A 24,344-nucleotide genomic window follows, 5' to 3' on the forward strand; every position below is an offset into this window, starting at 1 on the left:
ACTATTGCCCGAATTATTACATTTATAATTTGATAATTTATTAATTAAATTATTAATTATTAACTGGTAATTATTAATGGTTATTAAAGTATTATTAAATTTAATAACAATTTAATTATTACCTTACATACAACAGTTTTAAATAAACCTGCCTTTCAATTTCTTCATACTGATCTTCAACAATTCAAGTCATTTCCAACCATTTCATACAGCCTCCTTCTTACATGTTCTACTTTTACTCTTCAGATATTGTTTCATCTATATTAGTAATGGTTCAACAATGTTTTCAAGCTGTCAATTTTAAATATATATAAGTAGACTTCAGACTTTCAGTTTCTTCATACTAATCTTGATTAGTACAATTGAACAACAACAATCTTGAACAACCTGATAAGCTTTATGCTTCTCCCGTTTTCCCTTTCGGTCATGTTGCTTGTATTGTGTAACTGAAATTGTGTGTGATGAAGTCTGATTCAGTTAACATGTCCGAAATAAATAAATAAATAAACAATTCAAGTAATTTCCAACCATTTCATACAGCCTCCTTCTTACATGTTTTACTTTTACTCTTCAGATTCATCTCTTCAAGATTGCTTCAGCAGTTTCTTCACTTAATTCAGCATTGTTTTATCAATTTATCCAGCTCATTCAGCTTCCAGCTTTCAGCATTCACCCGTATTTCCTTCAGGAAATGCATTCTCTAGTTAAACATTTAATTTCCTCTGACAGAAATCGGCGCCATTACCCAACAACAGGTTGTACATAAGAATGTTTCTTACCAAAGTCTGTCATGACACAAGATGGTTGATGTTTAAGAGCAATACTATTGCCCGAATTATTACATTTTGTTCATAAGTAAAACGTCAAAATGCTGCGGTGACTATCTCAACATATCTCTACCCACACCTACACTAACATCATTACACCTATTACCACTTCTTCTGTCCCTGTGCTATTCAGAGTTCTACAGTAAAAACTCAAACTGAAACCTCTTCGTCTTCTGTTGCTAATATTACAACTAACTACTGTTACTTTTATTTACTTTCTCTTACTAGTTCTACTACAACTATAGCTACTAAAATACAGTTAATGCCTGCTGCTGCATAATGTTTCTACAGTGTTCTTGCTCTCTAATGCTACTGAAAGTCAGAAGACTACAGCCTGTAAAGACCTTTGGCTTAAAGGGCAACAGCTTCTGTAAAAAAGAAAAAGAAAAAAAAGAAAAAAAGAACAATAAAATAAATCTCAATTTTTTTTGTTGATACTCATATCCAGAGTAGATCTGACTGTTTTGTCCACAGAACACAGAAGTGCTGATGTATTTCTGATATGATGAATATTTTAACCAAAACGGTTAGAATAGTCAAACTGAAGTCTCTGAAGAGTCTGAGGTTGTCAGTCTGAGTTGATGAAACCCACTCTGGAGTGAGGTGCATCTTTTTTTTTTCCTACTTCATCTCCAGATGCTCCTCTCCCTGGACTACTTCTTCTTGTGGAGGGGGTTTAACCAGGAGAAGCAGAAATTGGGTCGACCGGGAGCCTTGCTCAGGGTGCAGGAGGAGGGCGACGTGGAAGAGGAGGAGAGGGGAGGAGTGGTCGTAGCAGGACCCCTGCTCTCAATCTCCATCTGGAACAAAGTGGGACAGTGGTTAGTTTCATATGGATGTCCATGACACTGTGGGACCCCAACAAATGGCTGACTAAGTGTCTCCCAAATTATTTTGCAGTCTTGAATTACAATGTCTGTGCTCTGATGAAATAGTTTTAATATGCATGCATGGATTACTGTATATTGTACAGGAAATAACTAGGGCACTAAGGAGTGAAAAACAACCAAATATATTCATAACAACCACAGGGACACAAAAAACACACAAAGACACAAGTCCCACTAAAATTGGACATAAAACAAACACAAAAAGACGCAAACTAAACATAGACACCTAAATACTGGGATTGCACTAGTTAATTGTGACGCAAGAAGACTCAGAAACACTCAACATCTAAATGACTCACCTGGTTGAGTAGCTACAATCTCTGCACACAACTCCCTGTGTTTCAATGAGTGCGTTACCCAAAGCTGACAAGTATGGGGGGTTGTTTGCTCCAAATTCACAATTGACAAGACATGCAACAAACTGCAGACAAAAAGAAATGAAATGTCTATGACTGAACTTGTTGAGAGTAAAGCACACACAGGGTCCTGTTAGTACTGTGGTATTAAAAAAACTAAACAAAGACTATATTACAAAATAATATATACATATATAAGTTGGGAAGTTTTATCTATTGATTTATTTATTTTTTGATTTGATTTATTTCAATTGTAAAATAGAAAGAAAGAGTTTGATTTTAAACTGTAACTACAAAATTTAGCCACAAGGGGTCAGCAGAGACAAGAGTAAACTGCTGCTGTTATTTATTAAAGGACTTGTTTGATCTGTTTTATGAAGATCATTGTAAATATGTCATGAAAAGTAAAATATGTTATTACAGGTCTTCTGTATCTTTCAGTATGATCTAAGCTACTGGAGATTAGTGTTGCCACTCTGTGAAGAGGAAATTAAGCGATGATTAATGTAGCATATGGTAAGAAAAAGTAAACTTGGCAAGTGAACAGTCATATATGTGGTGCTAAAACAAGGTGCTAATTCAATGTTTGTTGTGTAAAAATATTGTGGAAATACATTTTTACAGGAAGCATCACAGGTAAAATGTAATGTTTTGGGTTGATAGAATAAAACCCAAATAAAAACAGAAGTTCTCTTTTAAAAAGGCACACGGTATTAGGAGGACAGTAGTAAGAACAGTAGTGGTAGTACAAATCCAGATTAACTCAGATCATAATACCAAGCATTAATCAGTGTGGTTATTTCTGTTTGCAAAAATTAGCATCTAATTTTGAAAATAATGTAATAAACCACAGGCTCACCACACTCAAAGTTATTCTGTTAGTTAGTTTTTTCCAGAATAAAAGCCTCAGACAGCACTTAATGGTGTTGCAGGCAGGTGTGTGTACCTGAGCAGTGTAGCAGTGAGGATGGGTGTGTCTCCTGCTGGTGTTATGTGCAAATGAAGCAGCCGATGTAAACCCAAACCCTCTGCAGGATGACCAGGAAGGCCAACAGGTAGAAGAGCAGAGTGACAGCCTGGAGAGAGATGAGGGGATGGAAAAGAGAAACAGAGAGAGAGAGAGAGGCAGATGAGGGAGATGGTCGATACAGGAGAGAGACACAAAGAGATGAGGGAAAGAGAGAGAGGATGCCGGGATGTGAAAAGTGAAAAGATTTGAGGGTGAAGGAGGAAAGAAAGAGATGGAGAGACGATGCAACAAAAACACTGATGAGAAGAGCTACTAGGAAAAGGAAGTAGGAGGTGAGGAAATCACACTCAGCTGGTTTCCTCGTAGAGAGTCGGTTTCATCAGCTGTTCCGAAACTTTTATGAACCAGTGTTGATCTACCCGGTCATTTCAAGATGGGGCTGAAGAACAACTACAGCTCCCATGAGTCTTTGATAGCGATGATGAGGGTTTACTCAGACTGATGGGATAGGCCGCTGTTGAACAGTGTTGAAAAGTTAGCACAGTAATAAGTTTGTGTTTGGAGACACGTGCAAATTCTGGAGAGACAGTGATGCTCAAAAGAGGTTTTTTGCTCTGAAACCAGGCCAGTGTATTTCATTTTTGGGGTGAAATATATTTTCGCACACTTCTCCCTCTGTCCTTCCTCCTTCCTAACAACAAACAGAACAAAGAGCTGAAGCAGCTGCAGCCGAGTTTCAAAAAGTGACTCTGCAGAACAGAAACAGCAACAAGAGCTACATAGAGGACAGTGTTGAGGAGTAGCCACGTCAGCAGGAAGGTGATCAGTGCAAGAGCCTGGTCCATGATGGCAACCATGATGATGATGACGATGATGATGAAGATGAAGATGAAGATGATGATTGTGACGATGACTGAGGTTAAAGGGATAGTTCAACATTTTGGCAAATTGGCCCATTGCCATAATCTCTATAGTTTTAGGAGTAGGTTTGTTACCTTTAATTGTCGGTGCAAGCTGTTTTTAGAACGGCGGAGCAGAGCCGAGAGCTGCTCAGAGCTACGCTACGGAGGCTCATGGGATTTCTTGGTTTTCCTCATCAAACTCATCAAATACACAATCCAACAACTCCAAAACACTCTAGTGGACAAGTTGTGACCTGCATATTCACCACGCTATGAGATAATAATGGAACGTTACGAGACAGTTGTTTTCGAGGCAAATGCAGAGACTGCTTGCTGAAAAACTGCCCCCGATAGGAATGCGCATCAGCAGTTTTGCATGAATTTACCAAGAAAACAACTCTGTCTCGTAACGTACTGTTATTATCTCATATGTGGTGAATGTGCAGGTTACAACTTGTCCACCAGAGCGTTTTCAAGTTGTTGGATTGTGTATTTGATAGGTTTGATGAGGGAAACCCAAGAAATCCCATTAGCCTCCATATACCATAGCTCTGAGCAGCTTGCGGCTCTGCTCCGCCGTTCTAAAAATAGCTTGCACCGACAATTAAAGGTAACGAACCTACTCCTAAAACTATAGGGATTATGGCAATGGGCAAATTTACCAAAATGTAGAACTATCCCTTTAAACCGGCCGACACTGACCTGCCGAGAGACACTTTCAGATTCACTTTTCTCCCTGCTGGTGTTTAAATCTTCAGGCTGCTCCGTTTTCTCCGCATCCTCCTGTTTATTCTCTGCACACGCTGCATCTCCACCTCCCTGTGCTAAGCTATGCGTACTCTCCACACCATCACCTCCTGCATCCAGGGTGTCATTTTTCACCTCACACTTGTCCTCCTGGGCTGCTTCAGCAGCGTCCTTCTTCATCGTGGAGCAGTCATCTCTAATCACCTCACCCCCATCTTCAGGCTGGATGCCTCCCTCGTCCATCATCTCAGCTTCAAAATCATATTTGTCTTTCAACCCCGAAGCACTGTTCAGACCTAACACATCCTCCTCAAACTGCGCTCGCTCTCCTGCATCTTCTCCTCCATCGCTGAGCTTAAAGTCGTCTTCATCCTTCCCTGAACCGGTCTCCTCAGGTGGGACGGTCAGCGTAGCGTCGCTAACATCAGAAAAGTCTAAACTACCATCTCCGAGATCAAAACCGCCCTCCAAAAGACTGTGACCTTTATCCACAGTCACAGGTAGACACACCCAGCCCTGCATGTCCTCCTCGTCCTCCTCAGCTCCCTCCTGTGTACCGGCACTACCTGCTGTCTGCTGTGTGAACTGCACCGGGAGAACAGGCACAAAAGCACCAGCGTGCTCATCGGATGCCTCAGGAAAAGGAGGGAAACAAAGCTGAGCATGAAGCTGAGTGGAAAGTGGGGGTAACAGGTGACAGAGAGCAGGTCCGGGGGGAGACGTGGCCCGTTCTGGGAGCTGTGGATCCTGACTCCGTGCAGGTTGTGGCTGGACCTGGAGGTCAGGCTCAGCCCGGGCCGAGGCCTCTGACAGGGAACCTCTGACCGTCAGAGCAGGACTAAGACGACACCGGCCGTCTGCTCTGTACCAGCTGGGGTAAAAGGTAGCATCTTCTTCCTCCTTCATCTGGGTATCCTTTTCGTCTTCATCTTGTTTTCTCTCTGTCTCTCTTTGTGCCATCCAGTCACATGCGTCACTTTCTGCCCCTCGCCCCTCACACTGATATATGAAGGAAGACAGATAAAGGAGCCCATTAACTATTACTGCTGTACCTTTTCCAAAGCCTGGCCCTTTGTAGATTGTTGAGATACAGGTGATGATTTATGTTCCAGGTGACATTTTTGGTTTCTATTGACCTAATAAACGGTTTTATTATTATTTTTTCAGGGTCCTGCTAAAAGCTGCAGAAACAACTAATAACAGTTTTTTGGACTGAATGTGTGTACACCCGGAGGCCACATGATGCTTTATAAGAAGGATCACTTACCGCAAATTTCAAATCTCTGTTTGAGGTGATGTAACACACACATAAATAGTAGTTAATGGGCTCTGTGGTCCTTTAAATAGCTTACATGAGGAAAAGAAGAATTTCACCTCTGAGACAGAAGGACAGACACTGTGAGGGAGGTGAAGTGAGAGACATGTGTCTGCTTCATTTTCACACCAACCAACAGCCTGATTACCTACCTACTACCTACCGACCAGCCGACCTACCTACCTACCTACCGACCGACCGACCGACCAGCCGACCTACCTACCTAACTAACTAACTAACTAACTAACTAACTAACTAACTAACTAACTAACTAACTAACTAACTAACTAACTAACTATGGTAACTAACTAACCAACTACGGTAACTAACTAACTAACTAATCAAGTCACTCACTCGCTAACCAACTCACTAACTCACCAACCACCTAACTTACTAACTACCCAGCTACCCCACTAAACAACTAACTCACTAGCTAACTAGCTAACTAACTAACTAACTAACTCACCTTCTCACTCACTCACTCACTCACTCACTCACTCACTCACTCACTCACTCACTCACTCACTCACTCACTCACTCACAACTAATTAACTAACCCACTCACTAACTCACCAACCATCTAACTTAGTAACTACCCAGCTACTCCACTAAACAGCTAACTCACTAAACAACTAACTAGCTAACTAACTAACTAACTAACTAACTAACTAACTAACTAACTAACTCACTCACTCACTCACTCACTCACTCACTCACTCACTCACTCACTCACTCACTCACTCACTCACTCACTCACTCACTCACTCACTCACTAACCAACTATGGTAACTAACTAACTAACTAATCAACTCACTCACTCACTCACTAACTATCTAACTAACCCACTCACTAACTCACCAACCAGCTAACTTAGTAACTACTCAGTTACTCCACTAAACAACTAACTCACTAAACAACTAACTAGCTAACTAACCAACCAACCAACCAACCACTAATCAACTGCCTCGTTAACCATCTAACTAACTGACTGACTGACTGACTGACTGACCGGCTGACTGACTAACTAACTCACAAACTAACTTCCCAACTAACTCACTAAACATCTCACTCACAGTTCAACAAGCTGCAACTGAAGAAGACAACAGTCAACACAATAACATGCTGCAAGTAGCACAGACGACAACAGAAGTGTTTCCAGGGACGGGCTGGACTGGGATGACTTGTAACTCAACTGTCTGTGTTACAGTAAATCCATGAGCATTTATTCAAAAGTCAGAAAGTATTGAACAATATGTGGACCGCAATCAGCACTCCTGTTGTGTGGTGGTGAGTATTTGCAGCTCATGTATTGTAAAACAGTTTTCTGTATTTGTGTGTACAGGTGAGCTTCTTCACAGCAGGTTGGGTACTGTACCTGTTGCGTGCTCATTCCATCCTGATGTTCACAGATGTTGGTCTCTTTGACAGCCTTGTCTCTCTGCTCCTCCGTCCCGCTCTTCATCTGACCTGATCCTTCATCACTCAGGTTGGTGTTGTGGGGCTCTGGCTGCAGCTCTGCCTCCACAGAGTCTGTCAACAGCTCAGGAGCTGCTGGCATCAGGTCTGCTGTAGCTGTAGCTGCTGCTGTCTGTTCTGGTTTCACTGGTGGCGATGTCAGTGATGGGACCGTCTCTTTATCTGGTTCTACAACAGAGTCCAGGTTCTGGGTGGAGGATTCCTGATGGGGTTTTGGTTCTGTGGGCTCTTTGGGTTCCTCTGGCTCCGGTTCAACCTCTGGTTCAGGAACCTCCTCCAAAACTGAAGAGATACAAGAAGATTTCCCTCTCAGCTCTTAGACAATAATGCCACAGTGCTTCATCTAAAATGACTTTGCAGAATATTTTTTATGCTTCTAGTCAGTAGCTTTGTGTTTTCAGTCAACTTCTTGAAATGTGGCATTCATTTAGGCTATATGGGTAGATGCTGATGATGAGAGCGCAAAGACTGAGGTCACTGTGACCATGCACAAATTACAATACAAACGTCTACAAGGATAAAATGACATTTTATATCTGGAATGTCAAAGTTAACTTTGTAGTTTTGGTTTGTTATTTGTGTAATTGCTTTTATAGGTGAGGTTTAAATATAAGCCCGTAGTGGGTTTCTACTTTTATTGTTGCTTTTATAATCGTGCAAATAAACATAAACTTCACTCTGACATCATTATGTTCACTTCTGGCCATTAATAAAAAATGTAATTAAAATAATAACCATAATAATAATAAAGTAATGCATAACATGTTTCAACACATCAAAAAAAAGAGCTTCCTCACTAGTTAGCAACACAAAATGATTTATGGACCAAGACTCGTCAACATACAGTAGACCTAAAATAAAAAAAATAAAAACATCCTGGAGAGATCAGGTTAGCCTGTGTTGACGACATCTGAACTTGACAGTTCAGTCTTTAGAAACACATCAAACATTTCAAATCAGTCTAAACTGTGTTTACAGCTCAGTATCCTCCAGTGCAATTGAATATGAGACTTATTTAATAAAGTTTCCCAGTATCAACATCATATAGTCCCGTTTCTTACCTTTAATAAAGTCTATGCTCTTCAGAGCTCTCTCCTGTCTGCTGAAGTTAAATTTGTAGGGGCTCAAATTCTCATAACCTGGTTTCAGTGTCTCGGTTGGACAGGAGCTGGTTGCTGTGGTCACTCTGAGGACAGGGGAGAAAACAAGCTCAGGGAGGAATGGTTGAATGTGAGGGAACAGAAAAGGAGAAATAGGAGGAGGAGAAGACAAGAGATGGAGACAGGCAGCTACAATAGAGATGGGAAAAACATAATAGAAGGTTAAAACCACGATAAGATGTGATGACATGATATAAAGGAAGGAGGATACTCACTTTGTGATCAGCTCTCTTGAGTTCTTGAGGGAGGGAGAGGACAGAGAGAGAACCTCAGACACAGACATTTGACAGGTTATGACTTGTTGTTATGACAGTTTTGTTAGGTGTAAAGCACCAGAAACACCAGACACTACACTTCCCATGATGCAACGACTCCAATTTTATCTCTTATCTTCTTTTCTCTTCCCTCCTGTTGCGTGTAAACCAACACTGGTTCATACTGTATGAGAATGTATGTTTAACTTTCTTCACTTTTCGCACACTTCCTTCCCATCTCTAACCCAACAAGTTGTCAACAGAACCCCCATCCTCCCCACCCCCCCAAATCCTTCTCCTGAGTATTTGTTGCAAAACTTTCTCGTCTCCGCAGGTTCGGACCACTCTGGTGCTCAGGACCTGTCCGTCAGCTCCCACCTGCACAAACGCTCCCAGGTCCGTCTCCTCCATGCTGCTCGTCGCTCTCTCCATCAGCTTGGTGTTGGCCTCTATGCTGTCTCCGTAGCGACGCACCAACGCCTGGACATTGCCGGTCTTCTCATCCTGCTCAGAGCTGATTTGCTGTGTCATAGCCTGCAAGGTGACGATGCAATGATGAAGACGGTGTTGCTGCTGCTACTGTTTCTACTGCTGTTATATATATTGCAAAATAATATACTACAGAGGTCTTCAACAGGGGGTCCGTGGAATTACTGCAGAGGGGGTCGCAAAATTATGGGTTGATTAGACAATTATTTTATATTATTTTTTTGTTTCCACGTTTATGTTTGAAATACAAATGTCAATTTGAATAGCTTGTTGGCATGATTATCATGTAATTGATAGACATTGTGAACATGGTCTGTTTATAAATGGCAGTGACATGGCCGCCTACTCACTTTACCTGTCCATGTTTAAAACAAAAACATGATATGATCTTGTGTATTATTTGAATGGCTTGAATGCGCAATAACAAGGTATGTAAATGGCACTAGGCCCAATTTAATGCTAAACACAATTGTATACAATGGGGCAGTGGGGTAGGGTCCCTGCTTAATCTCTGCATCAGTTTGGAGGTCCTTGACCTGAAAAACGTTGAAGACCCAAGATGTACTACATTATGTTCATCATGTACTGACTTTCAGCATGTTGAGTAGCTTCATATAAAATGCACTTTATATGCAATATTATAGTATGTGAGTAATAAGTACAAGTATAAGTACTATGGCTATGATGTTAGCAGAGAGAGGTCACAGAGAAGAAGTGTCTCTCACCTTGTGTCTCTGGTCCAGGATGGAGATCATGCTGCTGAACCTGTCACACACACTCTGTTTCTGAGTCTGAGCGTTCTTCTGTGGTTGTGCATGGAACAAGAAATATGCTGTCATCAAGAGAGCCTTCACACATACATATAGGCCTACATAAGAACAAAAGCATTTATAACACTAGAATAAAGAGTTGAGGCTTCACTGTCAGGACAATCTATGAAACGGCAAATAGAATTTAAAAAAAAATGAAGCTGAGATTTTAAAAAAAATCTTTTTTCATCTCGATATTTACTTTTGTTAGACTTAATATCTTTGCCTCTGTTGCCGTGGTAACATCCATTCACCTCTATGTTTCTGCAGGTCTCATCCAGCTCGTCGATCAAAGCCTGGATTTTATGGTTGACTGCCACCAGAGCACTGACTTCTCCACTCAGCTCATCCTGACAAACAAAAGGGAAATGATCCATTTAAAAAAAAAAGTGTGATCAGTTCAGTCTGATAAAAAATGCTTCACTGGGTCAAAAGCCAAGGGTTTGGTGAGCTCATAAAACAGTCTTGGGAGTGCAATGTCAGCAATGCCTTGGGGGAACTTCAAATTTAACCCCCTGTCACTCAAAGATGAACTGATAAGATTTTAGGTTGTGAAAGGTCAAAGTCACTCCAACCTCATAAGTCTTTCTGTCGAGCTCCTGGAGGGAATCTCTTCAAAATCTGACTTTTTACCAAGGATCAGATGAACTGAATAAACCTTTGTAGCCACAGGTCAAAGGTCAAAGTCATGGTGACCTCAGAAAGTAATGGCCACAATAATCCAGACAAGATTTCACATTAAAGCAGAAGTAAGCGATATATTTGTGTTAATATAAGTCTATAATATAATATAATATAATATATATAGTTATATCTTCCGACAGCAATCACTTACATAGAGTGTTTGGACCGAAACAGGGGTCTGTCAGTCACTCTGCTCTGCTCTGAGCCGAGGAGAAAACTTTTCTCGTATCCTACAGTTTTTATCCAATGAGGAGAGAGAACGGCATGCAGGGCTGTGTGTGCAGCCAAGGGATGCGCGTGAATGTGGTGACGTAGGGACGATGACTGTTATGGTGCGTTCAAGGCAGCCCGTAACTCGTGTTTTTCCTACCTGTGAAGTCGTACCAGTTCGATCTGGTACGACTTCACGGGTCGGAAGTTACGAGTGGCGGTTATAGTGACTTTCACAGGTAAAACAGGTCGGAAAAACACGAGTGGGTTGCCTGGAACGCTACAAAGTCATAAGTTGTGACTTGAAGCTGTAATTTACCATTTTAAAAGCCTGCCTGGAACGCAGCATTAGCCAAAACGACCGGATCGCTTACTTCTGCTTTAATAGAAATGTTTAATATTTCATATGACTGTGGATAAACAATACAATTCTATTTAATCTGTATTTTTCAAATTTTGTTTTATTGGTTTATTATGAAGTTTCCCTAGTTTTTACTGGTTGTGTACATTAAAGCAGAAGTAAGCGATATTTTTGTGTTAATATAAGTCTTAAATAGTTATATCTTCCGACAGCAATCACTTACATAGAGTGTTTGGACCGAAACACGGGTCTGTCAGTCACTCTACTCTGCTCTGAGCCGAGGAGAAAACTTTTCTCGTATCCTACAATTTTTATCCAATGAGGAGAGAGAACGGCATGCAGGGCTGTGCAGCCAAGGGATGCGCCTGAATGTGGTGACGTAGGGACGAGGACTGTTATGGTGCGTTCAAGGCAACTCGTAACTCGTATTTTTCCGACCTGTGAAGTCGTACCAGTTCGATCTGGTACGAGTTCACGGGTCGGAAATTACGAGTGGCCGTTATAGTGACTTTCACAGGTAAAACAGGTCGGAAAAACACGAGTGGGTTGCCTGGAACACTACAAAGTCGTAAGTTGTGACTTACTGCCTGGAACGCAGCATTAACCAAAACGACCGGATCGCTTACTTCTGCTTTAAGGGGGACATATTATGGAAATATCCTTTTTTGAAGGCTCTTTAACATATTGGCTCGCCTTCTGGCCCCCAAAATGTGAGAAATGACCAAAGAAATCTGTAATTTTCAGGCTCTTGAGGATGAAATCTATGTTGTTTTATGACCTGTTCCCTCAGTTGACATAAGATAGTGAAATCAGTTTTCAAATTTGCATAATACCACCCCTACCTGTGAGCACTGGTACGGGTAGGGGGGGCGGGGCGAGCAGTGGCTCATTAACATTTAAAAGGACAGACACTGAAACCAGGGCAGTTGAGCTGTGATGTTTGATTCTTGGGGTATTTTGACTGAAGCATGTCACATACATGTCTTTAAAGGGATAGTTCAACCAAAATTCAAATTTCACTCATTATCTACTCACCCTCATGTCGACTAAGAGCTGTGAGAATTTCCTCCGTTCCTTCTCTTAGTTACGGGGGGGGTCCGGGCAGCAGTATTTGTCCATATAATGGTTGTCAATGGATACCAACTTTCTTCGTCCAAAAAGACACACCAAAAAACATCCAAATACCTCCATACTGCTCGTCTGTAATGTCCCTCTTGTATTGAAGCCCCGACATGAGAAATTGTTCCGAAAAAAAATAAATAAGTCTATGTTTTAAGCTTGTTTGTAGCGGAAGCTCCCAGTGTCTCGGTTCACTGCTCTTCCTGTGTCAGTGCAAATCTCGCGTGATTTGCACGGACCGGCGGAACAGTTTCTTATGTCGGGGCTTCAATACAAGAGGGACATTACAGACGAGCAGTATGGAGGTATTTGGATGTTTTTTGGTGTGTCTTTTTGGACGAAGAAAGTTGGTATCCATTGACAACCATTATATGGACAAATACTGCTGCGCAGACCCCCCCGTAACTCAGAGAAGGGACGGAGGACTCTGAAAATTCTCACAGCTCTTAGTCGACATGAGGGTGAGTAGATAATGAGTTTGAATTTTGGGTGAACTATCCCTTTAAGACACCTGGGAACTATTTCCACTAATTTGTGGAAAAGGGGCATAATATGTTAGGGTCTTATCAGTATCACTGGGAAAGCACTTGCAGCAGCTCTTAAAGTAACACACACACACAGCTCTGTTACCTTCTGCTGCTGGTAGACGTCTGTCAGAGGAGCCACCTGACAGGACTGATGCGCTCCGAACACTTTGCAGAGAGAACAGGTGGGAACCAGACAGGTGAGGCAGTAGATGTTCACCTTCTCACCCTCGTGATCGGAACACGTGGGCAGAGAGGGAGGTGGAGGGAGAGGGGCGGGGCTGGAGAGAGAGATGGAAGAGGAATCACGTTTTCAGACACACATCCAGACGACGGTTTGTGGGAGAAAAAAATGCATCTCATCGTGCGTCGTTTCTCTCTCTTCACCTCGTGTCATTGTTTTTGTTGCTGACTTCCTGTTTGTAGACATCAATGATGTTCTCCACCAGCAGGTTTCGTTGGAGGCCGTACACGCCGTGGCGATCCAGCACCACTTCGTGTCTGCAGGACGGACAGCGGAAACGACCGCTGTTCACCATCATAGTGGTCCGAGCCTGGAACAGGGAGGGCTGCATGGTGGTAGAGAAGATACATCAGCTGTGCGTCTTTCAACACTCAGCAGTTGGAGTTGGTTGTCATACAGCAAAGCGGCATGCTGGGATTTTCATAATTATCATCATCAGTGGTGGAGAATGTGTATGATCTTCTAAATGTTAATGTTTCCCTAGATGAAGTCAAAGCAGCTCAGGACACTTCTACTGAAAACCCCCTGCTCACCCTCCATGTAAACACCCTGAAGCACACACACACACACACACACACACACACACACACACACACACACTGAGTGACCTTAACTTGCTGTCCTAGTCTCTGAAAGAGGTAAAAATATCTCAGACGCCTCTGCTGACCTTACTCACATTGCTCCTGTTGTGGAGAGTCTCAGTCACAGAGATAGTTCATTCATTGTCAAGGGGTTTTTTTCTACTCAGGCCTGGATACTGCTCTATGACACACTCACTGAAACTAAGGTTAGATTGTGACCATTGAGCTGTAGGATTACGTAATATACAAATGAAACTTGGTGTTGGCGACTCTCATCTGTTGCTGTGGTAGCCTGACAATTTCTACCCACACGGAAAGAACCTATAGGTTTTAATATAGGTTTGAATATATGTGACATACATACAATTGGCTGTTTTCATATATATATGCATATGCTAATATATATGGTGCATACTGTATATGCTGCATATATGCACAGATAAACTGCATATAGGTTTCATATATGTGCATCCTATACTGTATATCCTCATGAGGATATATGCGCATATACTATGAAACCTATATGCAGTTTATCTGCACCATATACGTATATTAGCATATATGCGTATATGAAAATGGCCAATTTTATGTATGTCACATATATTCAAACCTATATTAAAACCTATAGGTTCTTTCCGTGTGGGTAATTGCAAATGAAAAATGAGTACTGTAAATGTGGAATGAGGTTGCATTTTTAAATCACATGAGAGGACTAGTGACATATTACATTATAATATCCAACAAATATTTAATCTTTTTTCTTTTTAAATCTTACTGATTTTTTTCTGGAGCATTTTTTTGTTTTGCATTGCTTGAAATCCTCTTCATGCTTACAAATTTAATGCTTTTTCACAAAAATTTAAAATGTCAGTCACCTGTGGATCAAACAATCCTATAAAAAACACCATCCAATCGTTTTGGGCACCATAAAATAATTAATTGGTTTGTGATGCATCTGTCAAACTGCCACCTGACTTTTAAATTGTGTATTTTCTAAAATGCAGCCAGCTTTAACCGTTTGTCCAGGATCTCATACTCTACCTTGAACTATAATATCCAAAAAAAATCTTGATGCATGGACTCTATAGGATATAACCTGTGATGACATACTACAGTGTCTACTGCAATGGATGCAACCATCCCAGCAACTGGCAGAACGATACTGCCAGAGGAGAAAACCCAAGATTATTCACTTAAAGCAGAAGTAAGCGGAATGTTTGTGTTAATATAAGTCTTAAATAGCTATATCTGCTGACAGCAATCACTTATATAGAGTAGGAGGAGATTGCCTTGCACAGCACAGATCAGAACCTCACAATGGTGCCGGTGGTGTCAGGAATAAAGTCCCCCCCCAAAAAAGGAAGGAGTTCCACCGCACACAAAGGGGTCATATAAACACTTATTTATCTAGATGCCTGATGAAGCCCACACAGGTGAAACGCGTTGCTGCTTGACTTTTTAAATAAATAAATAAGTGTTTATACGACCCCTTTGTGTGCGGTGGAACTCTTTTTTTTTTGCACTTATATAGAGTGTTAACTTCGAAACACGGGTCTGTCAGTCACTCTGCTCTGCTGTAAGCCGAGGAGAAAACTTTCCTTGTATCCTACAACCTTTATCCAATGAGGAGAGAGAACGGCATAAAGGGGCGGTCCTCTCTGTGTGTGCAGCCAAGGGATGCGCGCAGGGTTCAAACTTAACTTTTTTGCTCACTGGTCAACTGGCTAGTGAGCTTTAAAAATCTACTGGCCAGAAAGATTTTTTACTGGCCAAAAATTATGTATAGCTGTTTTGTATATTTTTCATTGTGTTGAACTGTTATAATACACTCATAAGCATTTTTAACACATATCATAGCTATTAGCATATTTTTGTGTGGAATAAAGGAGTCAAGTTTGCCTTTTTTCCCTAAAAGGTTTATTTTAGGGATGCACATGGTTAACCGTTTAACCATTAACCTATAACAAGAACTTGACCGAATAATACTATCAGTTATTTATATATATTTATTTATTAGCTCCTTATGTCGTCAACTCATGGGGGTGTGTCGACATGTGCAGTCTTCCACTGCCTTCAGTCATATTATTTAGTAGCTAAAAGTTTCACAGGAGGACTGACACTGTGCACCATGAAGGAAGATCAGACAATAAATGTAGCCTACATGGACATAGATGTGCATAGGGGTGCACCGAATGGCATTTTTTTGGCCGAAGCCGAATACCGAATAAAGTCAAAACGCTTGGCCGAATAACCGAATAATACCGAATACCGAAAGTGGTTATAAAGTTTTTAAATAAAATATTTTTTTAAACTTAATTTTCAAAGAAAGTAAATGTTTATTGACTATTCTGACAGTTTTTGAATATTCTAGTTGCCGTTGCTCATCAAAAAAGCACAACAAGTTATATAAAGTTTTTCATTTAGCCTATATCAGCCCATTGTGAGTGCTGAAAGATGCAAGTACATTCCAAAAAAACCCAGGTGTCTTTTCAAACAGTGGTTCCTAACCTTTCTTGGTCAGATTTTTTTTAATTCATCAATTAGGCTACTAGACATTTCAGGCGACCTCATTTGAATTTCAGGTGACCCCACATGGGGTCCCGACCCCAAGGTTGGGAAACACTGTTTTAAAAGACGTCGGCCACGGACGGAGTGGGCGACAGCTGGGACGAGGAACTTTCGTTTTAACTGCTGCAGCCGTCTCTCCCTCTCGTAGCCTACTAGGCATGCTGTTCAGGGTGTTTGGTTTTTAAATGATTCATTAAAAGGCGCGTTGCTACGGGAACGGTCCCCTCACTCAGCATCTCAGTGGCCGTGTCTCCGCTGCAGACAGGACGCACCGGGCTCTTGGAGCGACGTGCAACGGTGCGCGCGGTAGCTGTGCAGCTTCCCCCCCACTGCTCTTGTTGCTTTTTTTTTCCAGCAGTAGGAGTCACTTACTAATAAAGCTGGGGTTTAAGCTGCCGTTTCGATCGTCGCGATCGCGTATTTATCAGACTCCAAAAAAATTGGAGCAATGTTTTTTTTTTTGCCGTTAAATAGAAACATGTGCGCTGCGATATCTGATCAATGCCACATCCACTGTGCTCTGTCTCAGCTGATCGCGCTCATATGGAACTTTTCTTATTGAAAGTGCAGCCAAACACCAGACTGAAGAGAGAGGAATACACACGTGCGCCGGCTCACAACCCAAGCGTCACAGCCGGGTCGGGAGGAACAGTAACAACAACGAAGTAGTTTTTTTTTTTCACTCGCCAGAGTGGCCAGTCAGCCGGCTTCATTACTCGCCAAAGCATCAAAGTTAGTCGCCACTGGCGACTGGCGACCGCTAATTTTGAACCCTGGATGCGCGTGAACGTGGTGACGTAGGGACGAGGACCAATAGATCCATGACGAGGGCGGGGACTGCTAACTCCATCGGCTGACAAGAAGTTAGCCAAAACGACCGGATCGCTTACTTCTGCTTTAACTTCTGCTTCTGCTTTATTTTTAGTATACAGGTGCATCTGAAAAGTAGAATAAAAGGTCAGCAGTCTACTCAAAGATAGTGTAGCTACTGAACCAGAGGCTCAGAAACCTTTAGAGGTGTTTGGAGTTCATTAGCTGATTAGAGTGTGACACCATTAGGTCACAATAGTGAACTTTTTCACTATATTCATATATCTTGATTTACTGAAGTTGGTATTCTCATTAAATGTAATCCATAATCATTATGGAGGTATACCTTGCAGGAGCACACTGCTGCTTAAACACCAGACATGGACAGACTGTTCAGTCATGACGGCAACAGAAAACAAGAATTCACAGGAGAAAAGTACAGAAGTGGAAACCAATTAGGGAATTGAGAGTTTGGGTTGAACAGAGAAGCAGGGAGTCAGACGGACGAGTGAAGAGCGGGGCAGGTGAGCAGAGAGATGAAGGGAAGGGTAAGAGGGGTAACGTGTCCTGAAATAGCAGCTTTAATAAGCCTCAGCTGCTGCTGGGCCTGACTGAGGGATCAGAACTGGTCAGACACACACACACACACACACACACACACACACACACACACACACACACACACACACACACACACACACACACACACACACACAGTGGGAGCACCTTGACCAATCCAGTGGTCAGATTTTAGTGGTCTGTAAACCCTCAGACCTTATGCTAGGCTACTGTAGCTAGCTGTCCATCACAACTATCAGAGCAAGAGCAATTTTAAACCACTGCAGTGACAGCTCCATGTTTTTATTGCATGTATACTAACTAAGGGTGGGAGTCACGATTATCACAATACCTGTCCTGTGTCTCAATACGATATCATTGCAATATTAAAAATATTGCCAATTGCTGCAATATATTGCGGTTTATTAGCTTTTTTGGTAACACTTGAGTGAGTGCATAGCACATTCATAAGACCTTTCATATGACATTCCTTATGGTTTCACGACGGCTTCATAAGGCATGACTCAGCATTAAACATCTGGTTACATCGCTATGGAGTAACGAGCAGGACATTAAAAAAAAAAAAAAAAAAAAAAGTCCCCTGTCCCCTTAATGCATAAGGGAAATACAAAAACAAAATACCCCTATTCAGCGTTCTGTTGCAATGGTTCATGAGGGCGTAATAAAACAGTCACGAATGCATAGTGTGTTATCAAAGTCCTTTGATCACACCTGAAAGTAGGCCTACTGGGACAAAAATACCAACTCTGAGTATTTCACTGCAATAGTGTACAAAGGCTTCATTAAAATGTCATGTATTCAGAATTTATGCATTGTTTGCTTTGTTCCTGTCACCCACAGTTGTACAGACACCAAACCAATGCAGTGATAGCATCATTTGCAATACGAATAACTCCTAGCCCTTATGAAGCCTTCACTAACCGAATTGTAAAGTGATATCCAAAATAACATGCATAAGCTATTCATGAAATTCCCACGTCGTTATTCCATAGCAGTGTAACTTTATGTATGAATGCTGAGTCATGTCTTATGAAGTTGTCGTGAATGCATTACCAACACCCTATGAAGGTCTCATGAATGTGCTATGCACCCCCATCAGTCAAGAAAAGTATTACCGCTTTTTTCAACTCCAAATGAAAATTTTGTTAACATCTGTTTTTCCTAATACAGTTTTTCCGAATTGCTAAAAATCTAATTCATTTTTGGTGTAGTGTCTAATGACTGCTCAGTTGTGTTTCTGTTTTGACCACAGATCTGAAAACATTGTTCAATTTTGAGCTCAGGCAAAACTATCTTGAGGCGATGGTTTGGTTTTGCAAAAAGAATCAGAGGTTTTGTGAATGTAGTTTGAGAAAAGAGTTTTGTGTTAACAATTCTGAGAAAAGGACAGCAGGATTAAAAAAAATGTGTTTTAACTATGGTGAAAAACTGTAAGATAAACTTCTTAGTCTGTTCAGATGGATACTTGGTATCTGTATATCAATACAACATTGCCATGCAATATATCGCGATACGATGCTGTATCAATTTTTCCCCCCACTGCTAACACTAATGTCAGTGTGTGTTTGTGTGAGTGTGTTTGACAGGGCAGAGCTCTCAGTGTCAAAGGTCGTGAACATGAGTCTATTGGGTTTCCATCCATTCCATCCATACCACACACACATATGCAAAACACGCATGTGAAAGATCGCACACACATGATAACACACACACACATGTAAAATGTCTTCATGTTTGTTTGTCTTTTCGTTCTTACTTTTCCACTGTGTTTCTGTATGTGATTTTTGTTGATAATGATTCCGAAGAGTCCCCTAACAGTTTGGGTCTACAACTTCAAGTTATGTACATGTCATTACGTCATTAGTGGCATCATAGTCACTGACACACAAGCTCAACTTGATGCCTGTTGTTTAGCACCAGCCGGATCAGAGTGCACACCAACATCATGTACTGACAGTGATGGTGAATGCCTGTTCACCATCAATCTTGTAAAACAGCATAATAAAGGCTCTGTAATTAAGTAAAAACTCGCTCAATACTGAGTGTCCCTCTTTAGATAATTACTCTGAAGTCCTGATTATTGATATATGAGTGTAGAATTTAAATGCTGTTGTTGGTTGATAAACTACTACTGCTACTTTAAACTATATCAGGTATTTGTTTTAAAGGGATGGTTCAACATTTTGGCAAATTCACCTATATTGCCATAATCCCTACAGTCATAGCAGTAGCTTCATTAGTTTTAATATCGGTGCATGTTGTTTTGAGATCAGCGGGGCAGAGACGCAAGCTGCTCAGTGAACACAATGGAGGTGAATGGTACAGGTCCCCTGTCCCTCATCAAACTCATCAAATACACAATCCAACAACTCCACAACGCTCTCGTTGAGAAGTTGTGACCTGCGCATTTCACTAGAAAAAGTCCCCTTCTTTGTTACATCTACCTGTGTAGCTTAGATACCGATATACAGTGTACCCTTAATTTTTCCTCGAGTCTTGTTTTGTTTAATTTTTATTAATGTTTCTCTGATATTGACTACTTTCTGTTTAAACTTTTTACTCACCTGATCACACACAGTTTGCAGTGATTAATCACCTTGCTTCTAATAGTCTGTTTTTGTTTGTGTGTTGTCCATTTGAGTCTGTTTTGTGCTTCAACTCTGCCTGACGAAGGTTGTATAGACCAAAACATTGCTTCTGCTTTGTCCAGGATTAAAGACCCTATGCAAGTTTATAGAACATTGTGAGGGAATTTCTTCTATTGTTAATTTACTTCTTCTAATGAAATGTGATTTATTCTTGACAAGTAAAATGTATATCTTCTCAGAACTTTATTGATCAATCTCTTCTAAACAGATCACTGCAAAAATTGAACCACAATTAACATTTATAATAGGAATAAAAAGAGGAATGTGTCTGAAAACAAAATTATTCCAACTTTACGGGCAACAGTGTATGTATCAATTCTTACTGCTGTCTTCAGAGAACATGCAGCAACACCTGACTACCTCAGTACCACTTTGCATACAGTGTCTGACAAAATGTGGATGAATGTTCAATCATTTACATTTGAATAAAGTGAATTATGATACTATTATCATGTTGAACCAGTTTGAACGGATTCACACGTCTACTTCACTGTCTACTTTACAACTTGTGGTCACTAACACATATTCATTTCTTAAAAAATCATGATCTCAATCTCTAAAAGGACAGCTGCCATTATGACTGGTGGAGGGGACAGAACACACACACACACACACACACACACACACACACACACACACACACACTCTGAACAATGCCGCTGAAACATCCTCACATCCCATTTTAGACACTGATAATCCATTGTACACGCACACACACATACACAAAAGCACACATGCATGTGTACATTGCCACTACACTGCAAAAACTCAAAATCTTTCCAAGAATTTTGCCTTATTTCTTGTCAAAATGTCTAATTTCTAGTCAAAACTAATCTCTTTCCACTTAAAATAAGACTCATCACCTAAAAATTTACTTGTTTTAGATAATTTTCACTTGTTTCAAACAAATTTTCACTTGAAATAAGTAGGATAATCTGCCAGTGAAAGCAGGTTTTTTGTGCTCGTAGTGGTGGCCTACATGTGTGCTGCCTGACTCCCACCTGGTACAGCTCGTTGGCACACTTCCTGCAGAGGTTGTGCTGGCAGGGCAGGATCACCACCGGCTTGTTGAACAGCTCCAGGCAGATGGGGCAGATGAGCTGCTTCTCCAGCGTGGACAGCGAGGTCTCAGCATCTGCTCCCCCGCCGCCCTGCAGGCAGCTCAGGTCGGCCGGCAGCGACATGGCCACTCCACCGCACTTCACCTCCTCCTGTCGACACCAGACATGATTCACAGTCGGTTCGTTCTGCTGCAGTCAGTCTGCCGGCTTTTGACATTTTAGAGACCGCTAACTTGATACTTCGGTGCATGTTGTTTTGAGATCCACTGGGCAGAGACTCGAGCTGCTCGGTTAAGACAATGGAGGTGAACGGTACAGGTCCCCTGTCCCTCATCAAACTCATCAAATACACAATCCAACAACGCCAAAACGCCCTCGTGGACAACTTGTGACCTCCACATTCACCACTCTATGAAATAATCATGTATAATTACGTAACGTTACGGCACATGAAGCAAATTTCAGAGTGATCTGACAATAAAGTGTAATCTTATCTTATCTAAATAGTCTGAACTACTTGCGCTTTTCAAAAATCACTCCGCCCACCTGCCATGTCTGGAATGTAGTTCCAGCTGCATTTGCCATGAAAACAACTCTGTCTCGTAATGTTACATTATTATCCCATAGCATGGTGAATGTGCAGGTCACAACTTGTCTGCGAGAGCGTTTTGGAGTTGTTGGATTGTGTATTTGATGAGTTTGATGAGGGACAGGGGACCTGTACCATTCACCTCCATTGTGTTCACTGAGCAGCTCACGTCTCTGCCCCGCTGATCTTAAAACAACATGCACTGATAATTAAAGGTAATGAACCTACTGCTATGACTATAGGGATAATGGCAATAGACAAAATGTTGAACTGTCCCTTTAACTCCATATTTGACCTTTCCTGTGTTTTTAACCATACGGAGATACGCCTGTGCATATTCTCAATAACTAAGTCCAGTTGCTTTCGATTTAACCTCCTTTGAGACATAAGGAGATACATTTGCAGTTTTAAGAATAAAAAAAACAACACTACACTTTCATTTTATATTTGGCTGTGAGTGCTGGTTACAAAAGGTCAATGAGCCAATGAGGAGAGAAATCACTCTGAGCCTCATCTGAGCCTCTCTTCTGATTGGCTGAGTGTTCCAATAAAAATACAGCAGATTTCAGGTACTCTAGGTTAGGGCAGGGCTTGGGATGTGACTTATGGTGCGTTCCAGGCAACCTGTAACTCGTGTTTTTCCGACCTGTTCCTATGATTACCCGTTGGAATGTACAGTTAAACTCGTAACTTCCCACCTGTGAACTTGTACTAGATCGATGTACTCCCAGCTCCCAGTTGTAACTCGTAACTTGCCTGGAACGCTAAAGTCGTAACTGGTGACTTGAAGTTGTGACTTACGGGTTCAAAAGCCTGCCTGGAACGCACCATTACAGTGGAGGCTGCGTTGTGACATCACAAAGTTACAGAAGTTGTGTGCATTTCTCTGTGGACTCAGGCTTTGATCCTTTAACAGTTGTAATATAGAATCTAGAGCTGCTTTGTCAGTGTATTTAACAGACTGCTCTTCACATAACCACTATGATATTGATAATGTGTGATCATCATAAAACTGCATGTTTTTATGATTGTGCCATTTAGTCTCATAACTAACCATGTGATCTTTTCAATCTTTAATATCTCTACAATGAAAACACAATTCTGTGGGAGCAAACTCTGCTTTATGTGTGTGTGTACAGTGATTTGAGCAGTTTTGGTTCAGGCTTGATTTGACCAAAACATGCTTCATGAAGCAAATTCATCTCAGCCATCAGACATTAAAACTTTCACGAACATGACAGTAGGCTACCTGAATGCAAATGCACCATCAGAATATTATCCACACATGAGCTTAATCATTTCATACCAGTGGATGCCCAAATAATGAATCTAAAAATGTGCTGAAAGTTTGTTAAAAATGGGCGAAAAGTAAATGTCACCATGTAACACGTGAAAAAAAGAGAAAACAGAGGCAAAACATGACATGACAAGATTTACAAATGGAAAAGTTGACAAAGGAATAAAGATTAAAGAAAAATGTAAATAACAGATGATAATGATGATAATAAATCCTTTTACTTGATTACTCACCTTCCTTTCCATCTGCTGACTGGGGTTGTGAAGGTTCAGCCTCTTGTCCTTTAGTTTCGCACCTGTGTCTGATTCCTCTTGTTGGTCTCTAATGTGATTCTTTAGGCAGGTGGACTTAAAACAATCCTTTTTTAATGATGAACTTCAGTGAGCTGCAGTTTTATTTGATGTTTCCAGGACTTAGTCTATCCTAATGCTCGAGCGTTGAGTAAGCTGCGCCTGACTCTGCTGGCCTGTACAGAGGGCAACACTGGAAATATCCGACTCAGTTTAAACATCAGCTGCCGGCGGGATTAAAAGCTGAGGAAAAGAATCTCTTGACGTCCAGGGAAAAATCACAGATATCCACACTGTTGAAGAATCCAGAAGTTGAGGACAGTTAAGTCAAACCCTCACCAGTCAGTTCAAGAAATGAAGTTTAAAGTGCAGGAGCTGGCTTGTAGCCTCGTCTCAGAGCTTTCCCCTCAAGCCTTTGATGTTAAGTCTGCCTGGTCTGGACAGTAGGACAGAGTCAGTCCCTGTGTCTCTCTCGTCTGCTTCTAATACTCTTCTTCCCTCATTTGATTTGTCTTGTTCTGTACAATAACTGTTGTTTGGTTGTTTTTGCGGCTTCCACGCTACCTAACGATTTGTGTCCTGGT

At 41.3% G+C, this 24,344-nt stretch overlaps 1 protein-coding gene across 2 annotated transcripts; it reads right to left on the reverse strand.

Annotated features, from left to right (window-relative positions):
• Nucleotides 1-1,365: 1,365 nt before the first annotated feature.
• LOC146984076 (tripartite motif-containing protein 54-like) lies at nt 1,366-24,344 on the reverse strand. Of its 2 annotated transcripts, XM_085780924.1 has the most exons (13): nt 23,704-24,344; nt 21,525-21,734; nt 13,481-13,662; nt 13,200-13,374; nt 10,450-10,545; nt 10,112-10,189; nt 9,276-9,431; nt 8,859-8,881; nt 8,545-8,669; nt 7,383-7,765; nt 4,648-5,691; nt 3,020-3,149; nt 1,366-1,627 (listed from the first exon to the last, which is right to left on the reverse strand). In XM_085780924.1, the coding sequence occupies exons 1-12, from the start codon at nt 23,713-23,715 to the stop codon at nt 3,063-3,065; spliced, it is 2,571 nt and encodes an 856-aa protein (XP_085637050.1). In that variant the 5' UTR covers nt 23,716-24,344; the 3' UTR covers nt 1,366-1,627; nt 3,020-3,062. The 2 variants fall into 2 exon arrangements, with proteins under 2 accessions (XP_085637050.1, XP_085637051.1); XM_085780925.1 differs by lacking the exon at nt 4,648-5,691.

Source organism: Trachurus japonicus, chromosome 7 (assembly GCF_045865225.1).
Source record: "Trachurus japonicus isolate A0001 chromosome 7, Traja_1.0".
Classification (NCBI taxonomy): domain Eukaryota; kingdom Metazoa; phylum Chordata; class Actinopteri; order Carangiformes; family Carangidae; genus Trachurus; species Trachurus japonicus.